General features: G+C 41.1%; 2 protein-coding genes across 2 annotated transcripts in view; both read left to right on the top strand.

Moving 5' to 3' along the window:
- The window catches only part of RTTN (rotatin), a 115,330-nt gene extending 105,139 nt beyond the window's left edge, over positions 1-10,191 (top strand). The window contains exons 45-49 of the mRNA XM_014535892.1: positions 703-905; positions 4,054-4,321; positions 7,594-7,697; positions 8,727-8,796; positions 9,784-10,191. Of these exons, the coding sequence (XP_014391378.1) occupies positions 703-905; positions 4,054-4,321; positions 7,594-7,697; positions 8,727-8,796; positions 9,784-9,869 (731 nt within the window). The 3' untranslated portion in view covers positions 9,870-10,191. The remainder of the gene's footprint in view (positions 1-702; positions 906-4,053; positions 4,322-7,593; positions 7,698-8,726; positions 8,797-9,783) is intronic.
- Positions 10,192-23,328: 13,137 nt separating this feature from the next.
- CD226 (CD226 molecule) overlaps positions 23,329-25,083 on the top strand; it is a 56,346-nt gene continuing 54,591 nt past the window's right edge. Inside the window, exon 1 of the mRNA XM_005861559.2 lies at positions 23,329-23,576. Coding sequence (XP_005861621.2) covers positions 23,564-23,576 — 13 coding nt within the window. The 5' untranslated portion in view covers positions 23,329-23,563. The remainder of the gene's footprint in view (positions 23,577-25,083) is intronic.

Below are 25,083 nucleotides of genomic sequence, written 5' to 3'. Positions count from 1 at the left end.
ACCTCCCATTTCTAATATTCCGTTCCTATTTAATTAGATGTCTTATTTGGGAACTATTTAAAAAACCTATCATGCTTATTTTATTCTTTATAAAAAAAATAAACGTAATGTATGGTGGGGTTTTTGTTGTTTGTTTGTTTGTTAATCCTCACCCAAGGATGTTCTTCTCAGTGATTTTTTTTTTTTTAAAGAGAAGAACGTAATGTATGGTGGGGTTTTTGTTGTTTGTTTGTTAATCCTCACCCAAGGATGTTTTTCTCATTGATTTTTTTTTTTAAAAGAGAAAGTGGAAGGGAGGGGGTGGGTTAGTGGGGGAGTTAGAGAGAGAGAGAAACATCGATGTGAGAGAGACACATCGATTGGTTGCCTCCTGCCTGAGCGAAGCTGAGGAGCGAACCTACAACCCAGGTACATGCCCTTGACCAGGAATCAAACCCATAACTGTTGGTCTGAGGGCTGATGCACTACCACTGAGCCACACCGGCAGGGCTACCCCTAGTGTTTTTAAATGCTCAATTGCGATCCTGGGCCCTTAGTGAGAACAGTAGCCCAGTAGGCTGGCCATGGACAACACCAGCCTCGGTGCTGATGTGCAGTCTGCAGGTTCATGTCACTCGATAGACTGATGTGTTTTACAACTGAGGTTGTTCTGAACTGAACAGTGAAACTGAGAAGATGTTGTGACGAGCTGTTGTTTTTAAGGTTGCAGTTCTCTTTGCTGGTCAAGTTCTGGACAGTATCCCGTTCTAGCTGGGTACAGAGGAGCCCCCGGCAACTCCTTGATGCTGTGTATCCTGAAGTTGGCTTCCCAGGTGCCTCTTGAGAACCCCACAGTCCAGCAGATGGTCTTCATGTTCCTTTCCAACCTGGCCTTGTCTCATGACTGTAAAGGAGTAATTCAGAAAGTAAGTCCTTAAACTCCTTCCCATCGTAGAAAAGGTAGTAAAATATTCCTGCCCATCAAGAATATGTGTGGGAAGTCTAGAACTCAGTGTCTAGGGTTAATTTATTCTGCTTTCAAGGCAATTTATTTTAAAGGATTGTGAAAGGATTAAGAGGGTCACTTTGCTTAAAGCCAGTCGATTGTTGATACATGAAAAGTAACAGAAGCTAGAATATGATGAAACCATTTCCTTCTAGTTTGTCTTCTTAGCTTTGGATTATATTTTATCACTCTCAAAAATGAGGGTTTTAGAAAGGCAGTTGTCTTACATTTATTTGAAATCATAAAGTAATATACTGGTATTTAAACAAGACCAAATTGAGCAGTAAATTGCAGTTCAATTTCTGTAGTCAAAATGGTTTATGAAATCATGGTTCCTTTTTCTCCCAAGTTAGACCTAAGTTCTTTATGACCAAAGAGGTGATTTTATCAGTCCCCTGGGATCCAGTGCCTAAACTTGACTCTGGTCATCGATTTAACTTAGAGTACTTAAAAGGGATTGAATGGTCGGAATAAATTCTAGCACAGCTATTCAGTTAGACTGTATTCAGGTACATGTCAACAGAGTCCCTAAAATGTGAATTGTATGTTACTTAATAGTACATGCTGATTATTTGAATACTTCTCTTTCTTTTACATGAAGGCCAAAATAAATTGCAAATGTTCATAGCATTCATAAGAATTGAGTCTCCTTTTCCTCTACTGTGTCATCTCTCCTCTACTCTCCACTAATCTCCAATTTGAATGCAATCTCCAAATAGCAGTCTTAAGTAAGGGAGAAGCTTTTCAGTGATGTGTTGGAGCTAACTCATGTTGACTTAGGAGTGTCCTCTTTAATTTTCAGGAATTTGCAAGCTAGTTGACTCTGGGTGATATCTTGAAATCAGCCATAGTGGTGGTATTCACACCAGGTAGATTGGCAGAAGGTGCAAATCAGGAACCCACTGCTCTCATGGGAGCCAGCTTTTACTTCCAGCTCATGGCTGGATATTTTCTTTGTGTGTGTGTGTGTGTGTGTGTGTGTGTGTGTGTGTGTATGAATGAGTGTGTGAGTGGCAATGAGTGTGGGTGACTTTGTGAGTGTGTGTGCGTCTGTGGGTGCATGGAGTCATTTTGAACTGGTTGCATGATTACCGTCTTTCCTCATATGCAAGAGCACAAACGGGCACAGTGCTTTCTCCATCTCCTTGCAGAACATACAGGTAGGAAGCAAAGGAGGAATACCCAGGTGCAGTGTGGGTACCAACCTCGGGTCTGAAGTATGACTTTTAAGACTTACTTAAAAGGAGACTTTCTCCTTTTAACATATTCAGTTTCTTCATTTTTAAAATTATTAGGTTAAACAAAATTATACCAAGGCATCTTCAGCTCTCACTCTCTGATTAAGCATATTTCGATATCAGTGTGATCAGACTGTGAGGTGTAGGTCACCCACCTTGTTTTCCCTCGGCTGCAGTAAGTGATAATGAGCCCTGGACACCTAATGCTGTGGTACAACTCAGATTCGAAAGTGTCTGCTTTCTCTCTATCATGACATGTTTCAGCACGTTTCACCTGATGTGGGGAACTTAAAAAGCATCGGCGGGCCCAGCAAAGTAGAAGGAATGCCCACAGCATATTTCCTTTGAAGCACTGCCATATAGTTTATCACTGTCGTCAGCCCCAGATCTCCACTGTCACGGCAGAATCTAGCTGCATGGGGGACTCACGGGATGAATGTAGAAAAACGCTAATTTGGGCCAACAGATGAGAAGTAGGTGCAAGTGAGGGCACGTGCAGTGCAAGCGGGCATGGGGTTCCCCAGCCTGCTTGGTGCTTGTGCGATGTCGCTAATACCTTTGTAGCTAACTCCATCCACACACTCAGTTATTTTACATGAAAGTTAAATTTATTTCATAGATTCAAGCCATCATTGTGATTAGCTGCAGGAGGATCCAGGAAATAAGCCAGAGTAGGTTATGAAACGGGGAGAGAGATGAGATGATGAGACCTTGGGGGCAGTTATGAAAGTTAAGTGATCACATTCCTGCTCCTGGATCACTTGTGCACCTGGCCGTGGTTCCCATGCTCTCCTGGGCTGATTCCTATATGGTACTTTTATTCATTCTTTCTTTGCATGTAGATTATTCTAGACGATAAGTTACTGTTTTTTACATAGTTAAGGGTGTGCTGCGGTTTTGTGGAAGGGTTTTGGGAGGTTGAAATGACTCTTATATTTTAAGTGATGGAGCTTTCTGGTTTCTAGGTTTACTAGAGTGACATGTAGCCATGAGAAATCTGTAAAGAGAAACAGCTGGGGTAAACAGAACACAAGCTGTACCCACAGGTTATTTTTTAGCTCTCATGTAGCAGTAAAGATTCAGGTATCCTCAGTTCTACCAGGGTTGTTACCTGGTGTCCAGGACTGCTTTGGGTTTTCTTTAATTTTTAAACATTTTATTTATTTTTAGTTTATTTTTTTTTTATTAAAGTATAGTTGACATACAGTGTTATGTTAGTTTCAAATGTACAATGTAGTAATTTAACATTTATACCCTACGATGCGATCACCATAGTAAGTGTAGTCCCCATCTGTCACATACACAGTTATTACGATATTATTGATTATTTTCCCTGTGCTGTACTTTACACCCCCAGGGCTTATTTATTTTATAACTGGAAGCTTGTAGCTCTTATTCCCTTTCACCCTTTTCACCCATTCCCCTCCCTTCGCTCCTCTGGCAACCATCAATGGGTTTTGGTTCTTTTTCCTCCCCATAGGATACCTTTTAATGAGTAGCAAAATTGCCAGGAGGCAGACTGAAAGACAAAACTCCAGAGGCGTAAAATAATCACCAAACTGAATTATCAATCCTAAGTAACTGAGTTGACCATAACTGCTTTATCCATCACCAGAAAAGAATTACTAAGAATTAAAATTTGAAAGCTATTTTGTTCTCAATCTTTTTACTTATATCTGGAAAAAATATAGAGGGAGTATATGGGAAGTATTGAAGGAATGAAACATTAAAGGTGGGAAAAAGAGAGTAGAATGTTGGTTAATTGGTCTCCGAGGGACTAGGAATGCAAAGACTCCAGAAAAAAATAATGTTATTTCTATTTATCCACAGACTAACTTCTTGCAGAACTTCCTGTCTCTCACGTTGCCAAAAGGAGAAAATAAACGTCTTAGTAATCTGACCATCCTCTGGTTGAAGTTGCTCCTAAACATATCGTATGGAGAAGATGGGCAGCAGATGATCCTGCGGCTTGATGGCGGCTTAGACTTGCTGACAGAGATGAGCAAGTTCAAGCACAAGCGCAGCCCTTGTTTGCCTCTCCTTATTTTTCATAACATTTGCTTCAGTCCTGCCAATAAGCCCAAGATCCTGGCCAATGGTGCGTATCCACTTTATACGCCTCACATAGACACACACATCCCTTTATATATATGGTGGTTCTTAGCATATTCCATTCAGATTGAAACACAAAATGGTTTTATAAATAATTTTCCAGGTGGTTATGAAACCCTCACTGTGTTCAAGGCACCGAGGGAGGCAGAGGCTGTGAGAATGAGGCAGGCATGAGTCAGGTGTGGCTCCAGCCCTTAAGGAATTACCTCGAGTCTCCGGGGTTGACAGGTCATATCGCTGGGGGACACACTGGGTACAGGAGGTAGCACAGGGAGGAGGGTGAGCAGGGGGCTCTGGCTTCATCTGTCCTCCCCTTGTTCCTCTAGGCTTTGAGCAAATTCTGGATGCCGGTGAAGCCAGCCCTCACGCTGCCTCCCTGCCTCCTTTCCCTTCCCGCTCACTCTGTCTCCTTTCCTCGTTTTATTTTTCTCCACAGTGTGACCACAGGCTGAGACACTTTGTGTTTGGGGATATGTCTATTTATGCTGCATCTGCCCACAGTAGAACATAGACTCTTATAAGTCATGAGGTCATTGTCTGATTTCTTCATGTTCATCTGTAGCACTTAGAATCGCGTCTGTGCTCACAGCTGTCAGTGGATATGGATGATAGAGATTCTCAGCAGGCAGGAGTGTGCAGGACCCATGCACGTGGTGAAAGTAGCCTTACAGAGACTTCCTTCTCTGAGATGTAGAGCAGGTGGGAGGCGAGGACGGGAGAGATCAGAAAAATTTTGAAGCAGAAAGAGAAATGGCAAGATCTGTTTCTGTAACCATATGCTGTTTCTGTGAGGGCTGTGTGACTGTCATAGGGAGGGATTTTATAAGGAGACACTGCGTTATCAGGGAAAAAAGAAGAGCTGTGGGTGATAGACCCCACACACCGCTCATGTGATCACTCCAGCATCACTGGGCAGCTTCTCTGGCCCCATTTCCTCATCTGTACAATGATCCCTCCTTCCTTGGTTTTCGTAGAAATTAGTTTATAAACGCCGCAAGTGCCTACACTGTTTATGGTTCATGGTGGTAGATGCTCAAAATACATGAATTCTTGTTTCCTTTCATGTTTTCCACTTAATTTTTCCTTGGAGGGGTTTCTCTGTGAAACGGAGTTTTCCAAGTGAATGGAAATGATTCTGCTCACACTCTTCATGGGTGCCGCTGTGATTCTGTTTTCCTCAGGATAGTTATTGAATGTGGAAATGCATGGGAAGCTTTCAAAAGTTTGGTCAGTCAGCTTTGAATTGGTTTGTAGCATTTGCTGGTTTTCATGGTGTCAATATTCTTAGAGTTGATTTCAGGCTACCAACATGACATCCCTAAACTTAAAATTAACTCAGTATCGCTAAGAAGAAAGGTAATAAATATTCAAAACCCTTCACTTCTTAATTACTTAACTATATTTTACTGTTACCTCGTCTCTTGACATTATTTCTATACTAATGTGGGAATTCATTTCATACCTTACAAATAGACTTGCAAATGTTTTATGTTTTAAAAAATTTTATTTTTTTATATATATATATTTCATTATTTTTTTACAGAGAGGAAGGGAGAGGGATAGGAAGTTAGAAACATCAATGAGAGAGAAACATCGATCAGCTGCCTCCTGCACACCCCCAACTGGGGATGTGCCCACAACCAAGGTACATGCCCTTGACCGGAATCGAACCTGGGACCTTTCAGTCTGCAGGCCGACGCTCTAGCCACTGAGCCAAACCAGTTAGGGCTAAAATGTGTTTTTTTAAAAACTGATCCACTTGCATTATCAGAAGGGGCAGCATATTATTGACCTGTATGTGTACTTTATTGAAGCATTTTAAGAAATAGTACGTGGTAAAAGGAGTGATGATAGATCTGTGTAGATCATCTGAGTGTTGGTACCATGTGTAACAACATCGCTGGGTGATATCAAATGGTCACACCATTCAATGATGTCCCCAAGAATATGAGCTGCCACCTGTCACCTGCCATCATGGCTGTGATGGGACAGCTGTTGATACAGGCTAGTTGTGTATTGTGATAGAGGAGAAGCAGGGGACCACAGAAAGCGGGTGAGGGTAGGCAGTGGTGTGCGGACAGGAAACGGCACCCCACCCACCTCCACCCACACTGGCCCCACTGCTCAGAGCTCAGTTTATGGAGCAGATGCTTTTTTTTTTCCTCTGTAAAAACTTTAAATTCCTTCAAATTCCTTTTAAGAACCCTAAATAGAATCACTGAAACAGCATCCATTTGCTTTAATTATGGAATCTTTCATCCAACTAGTATTTCTTGAGCCCCTGAAGTAGAGCGGCGCTGTGGCTGGAATGTGCAGCAGTGAGTGGACAGACCCGCTGCCAGGCCGCTCTGTAAGGAGATGCTCCAGCAGGTGGGGCGTGACCGTGCACAGCATCCCCATAACAGTGTCTCAGGATTTTAAATCTCGTGCTGTAGAGGAAATGAGTCAGTGCAGGCCGCTCTGTAAGGAGATGCTCCAGCAGGTGGGGCGGGACCCGTGCACAGCGTCCTCATAACAGTGTCTCAGGATTTTAAATCACGTGCTGTAGAGGAAATGAGTCAATGTAATGACAGGTACAAGTAAGGAATAAAGCAGCTTCATGTAATGTCTGAGACACCCTGACATCTCCTTGGCACCAACTTCTCTGCATCTTCACCTAAAACCAGTAGCTGCTGAGGATAATTTCCAAGTCTTGATTTCATGCTCTGGCTGGCTGTGTGAAAAGGGGCCTATTTTGTGGGTTGGCCTTCCTTTAAATCACATTTCCTCTGGCACACACATCCACACAAACATTTCTCCAATATGGCCAGTTCTTTTGTAAAAGGCTTACCTCATATGGTATTCCTTCACTATTATTTTGTAGAAGCCCGTACTATTGATATGTTCATGTAACAGTCTTTAAAAGTTATCACAAGAGCAGACCCGTTTTCCTGCACACCAGCATGTGAGCTATAACTGAAGAGCTCATTAATATAACTCATTGTGTAATGACTTCTCCACTATTGTTGTCTTGACATGAATGTGCCATTGTTGAATTAGGGCCGAAAACCATGAGGCCGCTGCTGCTTCCTTGGCCGCTCTGTGTCTGTTGTGAAAACTTGACAGGTTGTCCTCCCTCTGCCACATGCTATGAAGGTAGTTTTTGCCGTAGTGATACCAACTTTGTGTGCATCTGATGGGAGAACAGGGCATCTGACTGGTTTAATATATATCAGGTACTGTCTGGGACTGAACTTTTTTTAATGTCTCTTTTATTAGAAAAAGTGCTGAGTGTGCTGGCTGCCTCTCTGGAAAGTGAGAGTCCCAGTGCTCGGAGGATCGGCGCAGCCTCACTTTGGGCTCTGATTCACAATTACCAGAAGGTGAGTTCTCACAATCTTTGTCGTGTGTTGGGGGCGAACACCAACCTCTCAGGCAGCCAGGGACCTCAGAGGAGTGTCAGCTGGAGAAGACTGAGCTCGGAGCCTGTGGCCTGTGCATCCTTCGTACAATTAGTAAACCGTCACTCAGGTCTTCCTCATCTAATCATTTCAGCGGGCTCTCTCATCTCAGAAGAGTCTCTTTTTTGAGTGAATTTTCCGTTAGTATAAGTTGATTTGCCATATTGGTGCAATGTTAATCTAGATGATTTCTGCTAAAAGAAGGGACAAGGAAAAATGCATCTTGAAATAAAACCAAATAGCAAAGCTTTATCCAATGTGGGACCTCCCTATCTCAGGTACCTGTAGTCACTGGGTTTTGAAGGAGCTCAGTCCTCAGGCTGCAGCGCAGGTCCCGGGGGGCAGGCAGGTGGGGACTGGTGCCTGTTCTCTCAGTACAGATCTCACTCCTGAGGGAAATGCCCATGTGTGTCTAGCAATTAAATAGTGGCCAGGTGACAGGGTGAGCATAGACACCCATCCCCATGGGCTTCTCAGCGGCCGTCCCTTGTCTGCATGTTCTTCCCGCTGGGTGGTGTCCACACACACAGGGACGGAGGCGGCTGCTGTTCCTCTCACCCATGTGTCTTCTCACAGGATGTGACACTCTGTCGTCACTGTGGATATTTGTTGACCGGAAATGTGGTATGCTTGATCTGAAACCTGAGGTGTGAGGGAATGTGAAATAACTAAAACTAAGATGAAGTAGTTTAAAACAGTGCATTGAGATTAGGGAGAAGGGGAAAGGGAAGGGAAGCAAGAACAAGGGGCAGGAGAGAAGAATCGAGTTAGCGAGGGAAGGGTCTGCTGACACCGTGATGGTGTGTGCTAATATCTAATTCTGTAGCTTCGTTACTACATTTTATAATATCCTGCTTACCACTGTGGTCAGAATGGCAGAGTAACGATTGTATCGTGATCCCTACACATGGAAACGAGTCTAATTCATGGCTTGTTCCATGTTATTTCCAGGCAAAAACGACTTTGAAAAATTCATCAATAAAAAGAAGAGTGGATGAAGCATATTCCTTAGCAAAGAAAAGTAAGTTTCATTATGAGAGATTGCAGTTCAACTTGGAAGCTATTAAGCGAATAATGAATGAAATATTTGGGCAGTTCACAGCAAAAAAGCAGTTTTTTCTACACTGATGTTTTACAATAATGTTTGAGGAACTTTTTGGTTGACGCATTGATTAGTATGCCGGTATTTGGTCCGTGCTTTTCCTTGTAACATTTTTTAAATAATAAAATATAATGGCTTCTTACAACACGTCTGTGATCTTTCTCCAAGACATTTTTTCCTTGTACAAAACATTGCCAGTGCCCACCACTATACTAAAGTGTGTTCTTAGGTGATAAGAACTGGACCCAATTAGAATTGACCTTGAACAGAAAACTGACCTGACTTCAGGAGTTGAGCTAGTCTTCCAGAAACAGACCCATTGCCCATATCCGCTGGGCCCTGTGATGCCATGGGACAGGAGGCGGGCTTTCCTTTCAAGTGCATTTTCATTTTAAGTGATACAAGTTTTCAATGAGCATTGTTCTTTGATCACTTTTATGGTCAGACACTGAACTGTGTCTTTCCCACGTTGTTATAGTCTGAGTTTTTATAAGTGGCTTTTAGATTTTTTTGTTTCTGGCTGTGACCATGAGCTTCTGGAGGTCGTGGGTAACTGAGTTACTGTCAGTGTTTAGGTGTTAGGAGGGATGGTACATAGAAAGAACAAGGCAAGGCATTCATTTGGGCTTGTGGATAATGGATCCGTTATGGAGGTGCACTGTTTTCAGTTTACATTCTTTGGTTAAACCATTAATTAAACTTAAATAAATTCTGTAAGTTCATTTTTTTTTTTTTACAATGTGAAATATCCTAATGCCAAGTACATCAAGGAGTTAAATAGAACTTTGTCTCACAGAATCATTTCTTAAGTCTGTGTGTGTGTGTGTGTGTATGTGTGTGTTCACTCTCAGGTGTAGTGCTAAGTTTATCAGCTTGTTCCTCCATACTCTAATTTCTCTCTCTCAGCTTTTTCAGACTCAGAAGAAAGCCCCCTGAATGCCTATTATTTGAAATGTCTTGAAAACCTCCTGCAGCAGCTGACCTGTCCCTGAGGACCCAGGCACTCTGCCCTGCAGCCACAGCCGCTGGACAGGTGGACAGCGTGAAGCCAGCTGTATGCACAGCTATTGCCTGAGGACAGGCAAGCCCTCTGCCCGGGGTGACACCTTCTTTCCTGACGGACACTGAGTGGCGCCCAGCTCTGTCCCTTCACCTCCCACCAGGTCTGTAGTTAAGAGCAGCAGCCAACCAGAAGATGACGGAAAAAGCATAGAGAGTGCTGGGGACATAAAATTTTTTACCTTTTCTATGCAATTTGCTTTGTAAAAATCCTATTTAACAATTATTTAATAAAATGTTTCTAGAAACTGAAAATTGACTAATAATTGCTGCCTACAAACTTAATCAGTCTCATGAATAACCTTTTTGGGAATGGAAAGAAGACATTGTGTTCTGATTTCCTTTATTTTTAATTTTTACATGAAATTTAGCTTTTGTCAGTATAAACCCTTATCTTTCAAACCTTTATATTGTCCAGAACATTCACACTGGTGACGGAATATTTGTACGTAAGTGTGTGTAATTTTGTGAGTAGCTTTTTTCTGTGATGTTTAGTGATATTAATTCCTTCCCCTGTGTTTTATAAATACGTTATATATATATATTTTTTTTACTTTTCAGCTTGTGAAATACTGTGTAATCATGAAGGAAGAAATAGATTTAATGGTCATGTAGGCCTGTGTTCATATTCCAGCTCAGCCCAAAACACCATGAAGAGCAAGACTGAAAATCTCTCAGGAATAAGTCCTGTCAAGCACATGGTGACAGACCTCTTCACTTATAGGGGTTTGTGAACTCAGAACTTAAATCCATGCCAGTTCAAGTATTAATGACTTTCAGCAGGTTCTGAACACATTTGAAAGAAAGAAGAAGAAAGAAAAATGGTGTCTAAGAAATGAAAAATAAAAGCTGCTGTGTGTGTGTGTGTGTGTGTGTGTGAGTGTGTTGTGTGAGTACGTACGTACATACGTGTACCTGTATACACACAATATACACATTCATTTAGGAGAAAGTTTTCTAGTTGAGTTATGGTTAACAAGAAAAAGTAATACATTTTTTCTTACTATGTACTGTAGCAGATTGCTATCATCAATAAAATAAGCCAGGTGATGCTATTTAAGCTGGAAGAATGAAGACAAAATATATGTTAAATGATGAACTAGAAGCAGGTAAATTTGTAGTGTTTAAACATTATCGATTTGAGATAGGACAGATTGAGTTCAGAAGTTCAGAAGTTTCTGGGCAGCACAACGTAATTTGGAGCAAATTTCAACAATTTGTAAGTGACTCCTTGTTACCAATTCTTTGAAAAGAATTCAGCTTAGTTCTTATAAAAATAATTATTTTTCATCTCATTTTTGTCATTAATCTTTAACCAAGTTTTATAATTCTGGTCACGAAGCTGAGTGTTACAAATGGTTTAGGAGCAAGTACACCCAAGTCTTAGCAAATCCATTCTGCGGTGTCTAGTTACGAAAGGTTATATCACACTGTGAGCTTTTAAGGTTTCTTGAAACTTAACTTGTTCTGGTTTGTCTTTGTGGTTAATCCTTGCCTGGCTCCCTATTATTAGGAACAAAGGTTGCACAGGATACATGTACTTGCTGGGACGTTACTCTCAACTCACCTTTTCCTTCTCACACCCCCCAGCTTGCTTATCCAGGCCCTTTCTCTCCCCTCTGTGAATTAAGTGTTGAACTTTCCCCCACCCACCTTCACATTTCCATTTCTGCCTGTTTTCAAAGGCCAGCTTCAAATGTCACCTTTCCCAGGAGGCTGTGTCAGCTTGCCCAGCTGGGAGGAAATTCTATTTTCTTTGAGTTTCCACGGCAGTTTTAGTTTGGTTTAGGTCTTTTTTAAGTTTTTCTATCACTTATTCCTTTTCCCCTTGTATTATGCTGATTTGCATTTAGTCATTGTTCCCACCATCTGCTTGACATGACTTCTGTCATTAATATTTAACTTGTACCTCCCTGCCTCTCTCACAATGTTACACAAAGCAGGTACTCAATTTATGTTTATGTGAATGAATGGATGGATGAATGAATGAATATGGAAAATACCTCATTAGTAAAAGCTACAGAATTTCATAGTGTAAATTTGACTAACAGCTATGTTGACTTTGCAAAAGATACACAACCATAAGTATTTGTTTTTATGAGAATAGATTTTTGTTAAGTTCTAAAAATGAAGGACGAAAGCCCAAAGCACTGCTTAAAAACACTTTAAAATTCTTAGAATGTTTTTTAGTTCAGTAGAGAAAAAAATAAGTATGATTTGAAGATGAAACAAAGATATACTAATCTAAACTTTCAAGAACCATTTCTTACTAGGAATCTAACCCAAGATATCCTGTTTGGGAAGTAGAGTATAGGTATCAGCTTTTTGAAATTAGAACCATAAATTGTGAAAATCGGATAAGCTGCAAGTCCGTCAGTGTGGAAGAAGCCATTCCCATTAGCCATACTGTGTGAAAAGCACAAAACAATGGATAAACTGCCCGCCTCCTTCCGGCCCCTGTTTCTTGGTGCCCACATTCAGCCGCAGTAGGCACTGGAAGACTTAGACTTCAACTCCAAAACGTGACACTGCAAAGAATGAAAGGAGGTGGCTGGGGTAGAGGCCGAAAGCAAACTTAGGAATTTGATTTCATGAAAATTGGGGAAAATGCTCATTCTGTTGGTGCCACTGCAGTAGGAATGGAGTCTGCCATTGCATCACTGCATCTTTCATACGCTTTTCTTATCCAGAGCTGAAAAGACTCACTATAATGATCAAAGATTCAACTCACCAAGACGATGTGGCGATTTAAAACATAACATGCATCTAATCAAATAACCTCAAAATGTATGAAGCCAAAAGTGGCAAAACTCCAAGGATGAGCCAATAAATCTAAAATCACAGGAGTAGCTTTCAACACATACTCTTGATTTTTGATAGGTCAAGCAGTAACTAAAAAAAAAAAAAAGATATAGAAAATATGAATAACACAATAACCCTGGTCTAATGAATATATACAGAATTTTGCAAATGTGAATCAGAAATCACCTTTTCCCCTCAATTCACACGAAACATTTACAATTGATCCAAGTATTAGGCAGTTTAGAAAGCTCCAATACATTTCAAAGACTAGGTCCATATACACCAATAATTTGTACCACATTATAATTAAGTTAGAGTTTAATCAAAAAAAGGCAAAGTATTTTTGCATATTTGGAAATTAAAAAACATCCTTCTCAAGAACTCATAAGTTAAAACAGTAACCACAGTGGAAATTTACTGAATGATAATGAAAACTCAATGCATAGAGACCTGTGGGATGCAGCAAAAGTGAAAGTTCTTTCACAATTTTTTATCCCCAAGAGACATTTTTGCCTTAAATCTGTTTAAAAGAAGAAGGCCTCAAAATTAAGAGACAAGTGTTTATCTTAAGAAGTTAAAAAAAATGATAGAATATACCCAAATTAAGTTGAAGGGATAATAAAAAAGAGAAGTTGATGAAATGCAATCAAAGGTATTAAGACAGAAAATCAACAAAGCAAAAATTGGTTCTTTGGGGGAAAATAGCAATAGACAAATTTCTACCAAAAATGATCAACTGGAAAAGCAAAAGGACACAAACACTGTAATCAATGTAAGGAAGGGACATAAGAACAGATAAAGTGAGAATTAAAGAGACACTGCTACAGTATTTCAGCAATGCTGTACCTGCAAATTTGAAAGCATAAATGCAGTGGGCACATTCTTGGAAAAATACCATTTACTGGAATTGGCCTCAAAAGTAATAAACTTTAATAGTCCTATAGTTATTAACGGAATTGAAGTAGTGATTATAATCTCTCCACAAAGAAAACACAAGACATGATTTTATAGGCAACTTCTAACATTCCAAGGACATTCCCAATTTTATTCAAACTCTTTGAAGTTATAGGAAAAGGAGGAAGAGTGCCAATTCATTCCATGAGGCCAGCATAACTGTGACACCAAACCAAACCAAGACATTGTGAGAAGGGAAAAGTGTAGGCCCATTTCTCTCATGAATACAGGCAAAAATCCTAAACATTAACAAGCAAATGGACAATGTATAAAAAAATTCTATATGCTTATCTTATACTAGTGGCCAGGTGCATGGATTCATGCACATTGAAAGGAAATTAATTAGAAGAAATATTTTAATATCACTATTTGCCCTTTCTCTATAATAGATGTGTCAGAGATGAAAGAAAATTAGTAAAATGTATATGAAAATGTTATATAAATTAACAAACAATAACATAACAACAACAAAGACATATAAAAACAACAAAAGCATGATATAAAAAGAAAAACGATATAAAAACAACAAAAACATAAAAACAACATTGATAAAAACAATGACTGATAAAGTGATTAAACTTATTCTAATATCTCCCTGTATACCACATTAAGAGTAAAAACACTTTCAGAGTGCTTGACTAATTTCCCTTGTGATGAAGTATTTACAACTTTGACTTCAATGTCACACGCTGTTCAAACTTGAGAGAAAGCAACATATAACTGACCATGTCCGAAAATGGGTTTAGGTAGGAATATTCCTACTCTGTCTAGAGTTTGTCCTTGTGATTTATTAATAGTCATTGCAAATGCTGGCACCACAGGAAACTGTCTTCGAATTAATTTAAATGGGAGGCCAGTGTCAGACAGGGACAAATCAATTCTTGGAATCAGAACAACCTCTCCTTCTGCAGATCCTGTTAATATTTCAGCTTTAAGAAACATACGCGCACAATTGGCACCAGCAAGAACTTTATATGTATCACGTATGCACAAGTCAATGTTTATTTTTAAATTGCCAGTGCGCATCTATATGTACAGGTTGGTTGGACGTACATATGGTCGGTCACTTAGCCATACACACACACACACACACACACACACACACACACACATGCTTATATGTAGATGCAGAAATAGTACTTGACTATAATGAGTTTTTTTTTTTACATATATTTTTATTGATTTCAGAGAAGAAGGGAGAGGGCTAGAAACATCAATGATGAGAGAGAATCATTGATTGGCTGCCTCCTCACACACCACACTGGGGATTGAGCCCGCAACCTGGGCATATGCCCTGACCGGGAATCGAACCATGACCTCCTAGTTCATAAGTCGACGCTCAACCACTGAACCATGCTGGCTGGGCTATAATGAGTTATTAAATCTCTTGGTGAATTAGAAGTAGATGGAATTGCTTAACCAGTTGGGGGGCTATGTATAAAAACATAGAGCAATATCATTCTAAATAGGTAAATAGAAGTTGTTCATTCCCTTACAACTAAAGAATGCCACAAGGAGGCCTGCTATTACCACTTATATTGAGATTTTTCAGTGAAGTGAGATAAAAAAATAGACCAGAATAATTAAAACTAGAAAGGAAAAATAAAAGTATTATTTACAGATGATAATTACATTAAAAAGTCAAAACAATTTAAAATGAATTATTTTTAAAAGAGTTTAATAAGGTGGCTGGATTCAAAAACAATTGCATTTCTGCACATCACAAGCAACTAAAAAAGATGTCACTGACAATAGAATGGAGAATGTAACATACTCGGTAGTAAATCTAAATATGCCCTATCTCTATAGGGAATTTTAGAAATGTTTAAAACATATTTTAAGAGACTTGAAAAGGTAGATTGATAGCAGGTGAGTACACAGGAAGACTCATGTGACAAGTTGTGTTTTCCAGAGATGGCCACAGCAATATCACCTTTCCCACCTACTTTCTTCTAAGTCACTTGGATACTTCTTCCCTCCAGAAAGAGGTTCTTTGTGATTTTAAGGTGAGGCCATAAAAGCTAATACAACTTCCAGTTCTTTGGGAACCAAGTTCCTGTTGTGTGAGAAAGTCAAGCAGTCACATAGGCCATGAATGGTGTTGTGGTGACAGCCAGCTTCAACCGCCGGCCGTGTGTATGCATGAGCCTTCAGATGAATCCAGCTCCCAGCTGCTAGTCACCCCAGCACCCAGCTGCTAGTCACCCCAGTCTTTACATCGTCCCAGCGGAGGCCCCAGATGTCACAGTAGAGTGAAGGCCCATCTATGTACGCTGAGCTCTCGGCATCCTGATGCATCTCTGAACACCCAAAGGGTTATTGTTTTACAGTATTAACTTCCAGTTTTTTTCCAAAATGATGGGCAGATTTAATGCATTTCCAGTCAAAATTTCAATAGGGTATTCCCTGTAGAATTTAATGAGATTATTCTGAAGTCTACACAAAAGAATAAACATCTGAGGTGTCCAGAATATTTTTGATGAGGAATAGCAGGAAGAGGGCATTTACCTTACCAGGCTTTAGAACTTACTATGAAATAGTGGTAATTAAAACTGTCTGCAGGGATAAGCAAAACATTTATGGAAGTTGATAGATGACTGAAGTGGCATGACATAATAGCAATAATTTGACTAATAAGAAAAGAAATAATGTAAGTCGTAAGAAAGGATGAAGTTGGATTCCTTCACAACATGATATATTCCAAATGATTTAAGGACTGATATGTCAAAGACAAAACATTAACACTCTTAATAGACAATATTACTATATTTTAGACTTTGGCTAGAAAAGATTTTTTTCAAAAAGATAAAAATAAACATTGAATATAATAGACAAGATTGACACATTTTAACATAAAATAACTTTGTTATTTAAAAAGCCATAAAGAAATTGAAAAGATAAGTGATAAACTGAGGAAAATATTTGTACTATATGCTATTGATAGTGGATTAATATCAATAACATGTAAAGAACTTATACAAATCAATAAGTAGAACATAAGCAATTTAATGAAAAAATAGGCAAGAATTATGAGCAGGCACTTCAAAGGAAAGGAAATTCATGTGGCCAATACCCATATAGGAAGATCTTCAAAATCGTTTTCATTTAAGGAAATAGAAATTAAGGCTGCAATCAGACTAACAAAAGTAAGAAGTCTGACAAGTGTTGGAGAGGATACAGTTCCACAGGAGCTTTTTACATATTGCTGAAGGAAGTGTAATTGCAACCATGTTGCAAAGACAATTTGGTATTACTTCCTAGAGTTGTACATTAACAAATAATAACCCAGCAGTTTTACTCCCAGGTACATACTCCCAAACTACTCTTGAGTGTGAGCATCAAGAGATATGTATAATGTGTTAATGGCAGTGCCCTGTACAATAATGAAGATTTAGAAACATTCCAGAATCCATCAGTGGGAAAGTCAATGGGTAAGCAGTTCACACAATGGAATATTATACAGCAATCAAAATGAATGAATGATAACAGTATTCAGCAGTCTGAAACTGATAGTAGTAGAACTGTTTTTTTGTGTGTGTGCAATAAAAACATACAATATAAGATTTACCCTACTAACAAATTTGTTAGTGTAAAATAGTCTTGCCCTCCTCTGCAGGTGCCCTTACTTGGACCCCATCACCTTATGCTGGGCCATGATGCCTACTCCTGTTTGAATTCGACAACTGGCTCCACAAGTAAGGCATTTCTGATTATACAGTGATCTTCAAACTGATTTTACAGTCGGATGCCAAACATTTGATCACCACCTTCACTTTCTGAAAAAGCTGAATGTGTGTTATTATTCTACAGCCTGATGAAAGTTAAAGGTCTGTCTCCCCTTTGCTCATTGCTGATAAGAGCACAGGTCAAGTTATTACAGTTACTAAGTTAAAAAGGAAATGACTGCTGATCTAGTTCTATTCCATAATCAGAGAGGTAGGTCCCAAGCACTCAGGAAACTGATTTCCTTCCTTCTGCTTGATTTATTAGGTGAGACGTTTCAGATATTTGAAATCTGTTTGTGTGTGTGTGTGTGTGTGTGTGTGTGTCCTGTGGAACCCTAATAGCATTTCATGGCGCCTAAATTTTTATTATTAGTCTACAGATCTTATCTGGCATACCTTGTTGGTTCTCTGTTGTATAGAAGACAAATATTATTATTTACTGTCCATCATTGAATGGTTGCTATCTTGAAAACATTTGTGACAAGGGCTTATGTTTCACTTTTACTTCCACACAGCTATGAACTAGTTCTCATTTCTGAGAACTTGAACCCACCCTAAGATCTGTCTTCTGAACTTTGAAGGACCCTTTTCAAATGTGGTGTTATTTTCGGTTTAGTTTTACTGTCAACATTCTTCAGCTTTTTTCCCTCTATGTACTTTCCCCAAATGTCATATCACCACCTTCTCTGACGTCAGTGATCGCCTCTCTTTGGAAGACCCCAGGTCTCCTTGCAAACGATTGTCTCATTCCTACTGCTCTTTCCCACTGTCTGCTTCCCTTTCTCATGTCCTTGAAGATCTAAGGGATGCCCTCTCCCAGAGGAATTCAGATTTTCTTCACATTCCTGCACTACAATCTTTCCCCTTTAACTCCAGTTGCTTAAGTTGATGGGCAGTGATCATCCAACCTCAGTGATTGACAGTTACAGCTGGATGTATGAGGATTGCAGAAGCCCCAAAAACTCTGGAGAATTTTTTGGGTCTTCTTGTCCGTAGATTTTTATGGAGGTTTATGTGAATTAAGAACTAATGAAGAGAGAAGTGATTGACGTTGAAAAGGAATAAAACTATACTATAAGGAGTTTATGTTCATCAGCTCTTCTAAAATGTTTTCAAATCTTCAGTGGACAAAAATTTTGCCCTCACACCAGCAGACCTTGTCAAAATTGCAGCCTAGCTGAGTGCACTTCGTGATGGCCAGCACTAGAGCACACTCAGTAATGGTCCTTCTTCATTCTTTGCCTCCACCTCCTCTCCAAGGGCCTCAGATCTTCGGCCTCAGAGAAGTAATCCAACTTCATTCTGTGGTTGCTAAAGTAAAAGAAGTCTCTGTGTCCATCATGTGATCAAATATAGAATGCTGCTGATATATTTCGAGCACTCCAAAATTAAGGTAACCCTGTGTGTACAGAGCCACATAAAAGTGGTGCAGGCTCTTTTCTCCCATCTGTTGGTAATATGAGGAGGGAATTCATGTCTTATCTAGTGCCAGATTTACTTAAACAGTGAGGGTCCCAAACCCAGCTCCTCTTTAGTGGCCCCACCTAACAAAGACACGTGGTTGAGACTAACAGTTCAAGTAGACTCAAGTTCAGGGCTGCATCAGTCCTTTGTCCAGACATACTGTGGTGAGCTGCGTGGATTTCAGGATGATTCCTCATCCTCAGCAGGGCTCATGCCCTTCCAGCTGTGGTTCTTGCTGCAAAACCACGCTGGGATATTTGCAGGGGGATTCACGAGCCTGGTGTTCATGGTGTGGACACCGTGGCCAGAGAATGCCCCATGTTTAAGAAGAGGCGGGATGGCACGTGGCAATAAAACAAAAACAAAAGCAAAAATACCCTGTTCAAGAAAGGGATGAAAAGCCATGGCAGGTGTTCTCAGTAGTTAGAGCATTGGCCTGGGCACCAAAGGTTTGATTCCCAGTCAAGATCAATTACCTGGGTTGCAGGTTTGATTCCTGGCCCTGGTCAGAGTGGGTGTGGGAGGCAACCAACTGATATGTCTCTCTCATATCAATGTTTCTCTCCCCCTTCTGCCTTTCCATTCTCTCTAAAAAAAATCAATGGAAAAAATACCTTTGGGTGAGAATTAACAACAACAACAACAAAAGGAGTGATCAGCATTTACATATCATGATGATGTCTCCAATAATGTCAACTTTAAAAAGTCATGAGGGTGGGAGAAGGAAGTAACGTGGACGTTCGTGAAAGAAGACACCTCATCTACTATGGACTGTGCAGTATTTTGTGAACGAGGCTCCATCCCCAGAGTGTCCGATGAGGGTCAGATAGCTTAGGAGAAGGTGCACTCTCATTTCTGAACAATCGCGCCATCACTGTTTGCCTGGTCTGAGTTTGAACAGACCTTCCTTTCACATATACAAGAGACACTATACTAAAAGAGGGCAAAGGATAATGTGCAAAGTAGAGAAACCAAGAAGGAATGGAACAGGCTTGTTATTTAGGAATGTGGCATAAGAAAGAACAGAGATTTGAGAACGAGGGACCAGCAGAGCGAGGTGGAAGGCACCAGGTGGAATGTGTTGTGAGAGGCCATCTGCTGTATGAATCTCAGAAGAGGCTCCAGAAGCGTGGTCCAGCACCATCATCATCAAAAAGTGTTTCAGAGCATAAACTTACACATGGTTTATCTCATGTGTATGTGTGGGGGAGGGGTTCTGGGATGGGGGTGTTGACCCCTCATTCAAGACCAGAAACACAGCCGGGAGTACAACAAAGTTGGGTGTTTGACACTTGCTGCCCACCCACGATGGTAAAGCGCAGGGCACTGCTGTCGGAGCTGTTAGTTGTAGACTTTAACTTGGTGAGGAGCTGGGGAGGGGTGTCGAGGAAGGAGAGTCTGCTCCAGATTGGGTGCAGTGTCTTCATGAAGGGAGGTGGGGGTGCAGAGAGGCCGAGGTTGCAGTTGGTGCAGAAGCAGCCGACACCTGCTGAGCTGCAGCGGGGTCGGTGCTCGGTGTGCTTTGCACAGGGACTTTTTACTTTGGGCCCAGACAGAGTTAGAGAGGGGTCCTGCCTTTTCCTTGTCCCAGCCACAGTCAGCAGTTTCTCAAGGAGCCCGGGTTCTTTGCTAGAGGATGTGGTCTAGAAACCAAGCCGGGGTGGGCGGTGGGTGGGTGTGTGCGTGCCTACTGGGCTGTCACTGCTCTGGGCCCATCAAAAGTGCGCAGAGCTAGGAAACACGTTTGTAGCCCCCACAAGTTCACCCTGATAATGTCAGTATTAGCCCAGGAACACAGAGTTCCTCTTCTCCTTTCCACACTCCGTATTTGTGTATCTTCCTCACAGTGAGACTCCTGGTTCTCTACACCAGAGTAAACATATCTACTTGTTTCCTCTGCCCTACAACTCCCACAGAATAGTTTTAGAATCACTAGATGAGTGACGAGGGCCACAACCAACAAGCTGGTCCTACTTTACTACTAAGTAAAGTCCAAGATTGCTTTTTTTTTTTGGCATATTGTTTTCTTTTCTTTTTGCAATTATTTTGGTGTTTAGAATATGGCCTTAGCACTAAAGTTTACAGAGATCTGAGTTCCAAATTGGCTGGGATTCTTTTTTTCCCCCCTGTGTGGTTATATCCTTGGTGTATAGTTAATGTTTTTGTTTGTAGTAAATTTTAGTTTGATTTTTTTCATCCTTTTATTTATGTTGTCTTTTGACTATATAAAACACGTACATAACTCAAGTCAAAATCACATAAAGAGGTACGCTCAGAGAAGTGCCATTCCTATCTGTACACCCCACCCACTTCCCACCAACCCCACATGCAAATGTTGTCATTGGTTTATGATTTACTTCTTCTAGATCACTTCTTACAAAAATAAGGAAATAGATACAGTTATACTTCTTTTTTCTTAAAGTATCTTTTTCTTATAGAAAGGGCAGCATGCTGTACACACTCTTCTATACTTTTTTAAATATATAATTTTAAAATAAATTTAAAATATATCCCAGAAGTCACTCTCTGAGTTCAGAGGGCTCTTCCTCCCTCTTTTTAGTATCCCATTACATGGATATACCTCAGTTTATTCAGCTAGCTTCTCATGGGTGAGTATTAAGCTGCTCCCCATGTTTTGCTGTTATAAATAGTGCCACCGTTATTCAAAACCTGTTCCTATGTTGAGTTGTACTTGTGGAAATCCATGTTCACAAACAACTCCTAGGAGTAGAATTGCTGGGTCCAAGGGCACATGCATATGTAGTTTTGTTAGCTCCTTCCAATTTCCTTCGCTGGGGCATTGCCTGGCACTCCGCCCCGCCCACCTTGGTTTGAGAAACCGTGGGTTCACCTAAGTTCAGTTGGCTTCTTTGCTGCTGTGAGTTGTTGAGGTGAAAGTGTAGGCTCTACCATCAAACATCTGGGTTCAAATCCTGATTTCGCTACAAAATGTTGTGGGGACATTGGGCAAATTGCTTAACTACTCAGTTTCCTCAAACCACACCCACCCCTCTGCAGCTCTGCAGGGTGATGGCTGCTCCTGCACCAACTGCATCCTGAGACTCTCTCCATTCCCACCCCCGCTCATGAAGGCACAGCCCCCAATCAGGCGCAGACCCTCCTTCCTCAGCACCCCTCCCCATGTCCTCAAATGTGAGAGCCATTCCCATTGTCTAAGGTTTTTAAAAAGTTAATGAATGAAACATGTAAAGCATCAGAGAAGTGTCAGGCACGTAGTAGGATCCAGTAGTCACTCCCTGTGATGTTTATGTCTAAGGACTGAGTGAGGTGACCGGAAAAGCACCTGCCAACGTCGTCACTCAGAAAGTCATTCTTAGGAAAGTGCACCCAAGGGCAGGTGCTGGGGAGCCAGCAGGCGCCTCTCTGGACCCACATGGGTGCTTTGGGGACCAGGATGGGGAGCATGCAGGTGGAGAGGCTGCTTTTAAAAATAGTTTCTTGCACATTTCAGTATGTAGTGAGTGAATATGAGGGGTTAAAAAAGGTGACTCAGAGATGACGTCAAGGGTGGGCTTCAGCAGGAGGGAAATGGATTTTGTAGCCTCCATGAATGAAATGCAACCTGGATGGTAATCTGTGAGCCAGAGGATCTTAGCATTCCAGTTAAAAGATAACAGATATTTTAATTTCTGGTTTTCATAAGTGCAGGAAGATAAAGAGTTCCAGTTTGTTTATGCAGAGATCTAAAATCTGATCGATGTTGGTAAAGGAATGTCTGTTTACGTAGTCGTGCCCATGGTTGTGCAACTTGGAACTTGGAGAACATCTCAGCTTTCTGTTCAGGGCACTGAAGTGGTGGAATGGTTCCTCTGGGAGGAGATGAAGGGAGAGAATGGTGAGCTGGTGCTCAGGAGGAAGAGAAACATTACAGGAAGGGAGACTTGAAAAGGTTCCTAGAGATCAGGGAGTGTGACTTCAGGAGTGGGAGGAGAGGAAAAAGTGGTTGCAGAGATGTAAGCAAATGGGAAACTTAGTAAAGTGACTTCAATGAGCCAAATGTGTCAGATTTCACACTCCGCATGCCCAATCGTAGGCTTGAGTTTGAGTTAGGAGAGAGCCCGAGTTTGTTTTCAGCTTATTTCTCATTCTCTAGAGAAAGGTCCCTGCTGAGTCCTACCAAGGGTGGGGCACACTTGGCAGGGGGACCCCAGGGTGGGGTCTGCCTACCTGGGTGCCCACCCTGGCTCTGTAGGGTCTGTGCTGCCATGAAAGTGCTGCCACTGGAGGCTCCACAATGAGTCAAGGTGGGCTGGGATTTGAACTTAAGTCTCTGCAAAGCCCACATTCTTTTGCTTACAGTGGAGGCGGGGCTCTCTTCTCACTAACTAACCACAATGCAGAGGGAAAAGCATCAAAGTCATGTGAGTTCTAGAGGAGAAAGGAATGAGCTGTCAGCGGATGGCTGGGGGGAAGAGATAGAAGTCATCAGCAAGCCCCTGTCCCTCCTCCGTGCCTGTCTGCTGTTTCCTGGTGTCACTGAGAACAAATTTCTAAAGAACTTCCTACTCCTCAGGCTTGATACTCGAGGTCAGGAGTCCTGAAAATGTTCCTGCAAGTATTTCTGTCCTTGAAGCCTTGAGACCATCAGCCAGGGAAGGCTGTAAACAGGAGGAAGAAGAGGGTGCACCCAAGGGAGCCTGCCACAGCCACCTGAGCCTGCAATGCTACCTCCAGGTGAGAGGCTGGGCGTGGGCTCCTGGCCAGGTAGGAGCACTGTCCAGGTGCTTCGTGCGTTGTCTTATTTCAATGGCACTGAAAAAGGTGCTTCACATCATATATCACAGACTCTCACGTGTCTAAATGTGGACCTGCACACCCACTGAAGGGCGGGGACATTCCGTTCTCTGCATTTACCACAGCGAGTTGAACTCGTCCTCCAAGATACGAATAGAGACTGTTTCCAATTCCTGTTACTAAAAATAACGCTGTAGTAAACACTTGCACATTTTTAGACACACATCTTTACTAAATTTATTCTTGCTTCGGACAAACATCTTGAGTCGGCCTTGCTGGGTCAGAGGACGTAACCTGCCGAGTGTTTCATATGCATCACTGACTCTCCTTTTGTGATCAGAGGCTGAGCGCCCGGTGCCTGTTTTTCTAGATGTGGTTATTTGTCATTGATATTTAAATGTCTTACATTTAGAAAATATTATACTCCTGTCTCAAACATTTCATAGATTGCTCTCCCAATTCTCCTGCCTTCTTTTTGCTTTGTTAGTGTGTGAAGTTGGCTATGATAGAGTTTTAGTTTTTATGTAGAAAAAGCTACCACATTTTCCATGGCTTTGCTATTTACCATATATATCATAATATATGTAGTTAATATATATTATTTAATATATTGTATCTTTATATATGTATCTTATATATTATCTTCATACATCTTAATGTATGTTATTTTGATATTACCTATCTATAGTTATATAGATACAGATATAGATAGATAGAGATATATAGATATAGATATAGATATAGATATAGATATAGATATAGATATATAGATACATATGTATATGCACACACATATATCTGACTTCCCGGGTAAGCTGAACTTCTGCCGTAGGTCTGGGTACTTCTTTCACTGACTCACTTTTCAGCAAGAGAGAACTCTGATGAAGTTAGGGCCCCTTATGTTGTCCAGAGAATCAGTCAGCATTTTATTAGGCTGTGCATCTATGAAGAAGCCTTTTGCTTCAGCATATTCCTGTAATTCAGAAACAAGCTCCCCTGTGGAGGAGAATGTGTTCTTTCAGATCTTGGCTCCCCAGGGGCTGATGGGATTACCGGTCTAGGCACTGTCTCCTGGACTCCCGGGCTGCTGGGGGATGAGGTCAGGAATGCTCTTTTCTCATCAGGCTGCTTGCAAACCTCTACCCCTGGAAACCTGTCATTCTGAGTCTGCCTCTGAACTCTCCATTCCTACAGAAGAAAGCACTTTGACCTTGTGGCTTCATGCTCTGTTTCGGTATCTGGTAGTGCCAGAGGCCCCTCTCCGTCTTTCTTCCCATTAAAATGCTCTTTGCTATTATCAATTACATAGAGCTCTTGCTAACTCAATGTTATTCTGTGAACATGAGCACACACACACACACACACACGCACACACCATGCTACTGCTGAGGGCAAGCACCTTCAACTCTTCCCTGCTTGCCCCCCCAGGCTCTCTGTCCCTACCCCC

Source organism: Myotis brandtii, unplaced genomic scaffold (genome assembly GCF_000412655.1).
Source record: "Myotis brandtii unplaced genomic scaffold, ASM41265v1 scaffold154, whole genome shotgun sequence".
NCBI lineage: Eukaryota > Metazoa > Chordata > Mammalia > Chiroptera > Vespertilionidae > Myotis > Myotis brandtii.
Note: the sequence above shows the minus strand (reverse complement) of the source record. Positions and strands in the feature narration are given on the sequence as shown.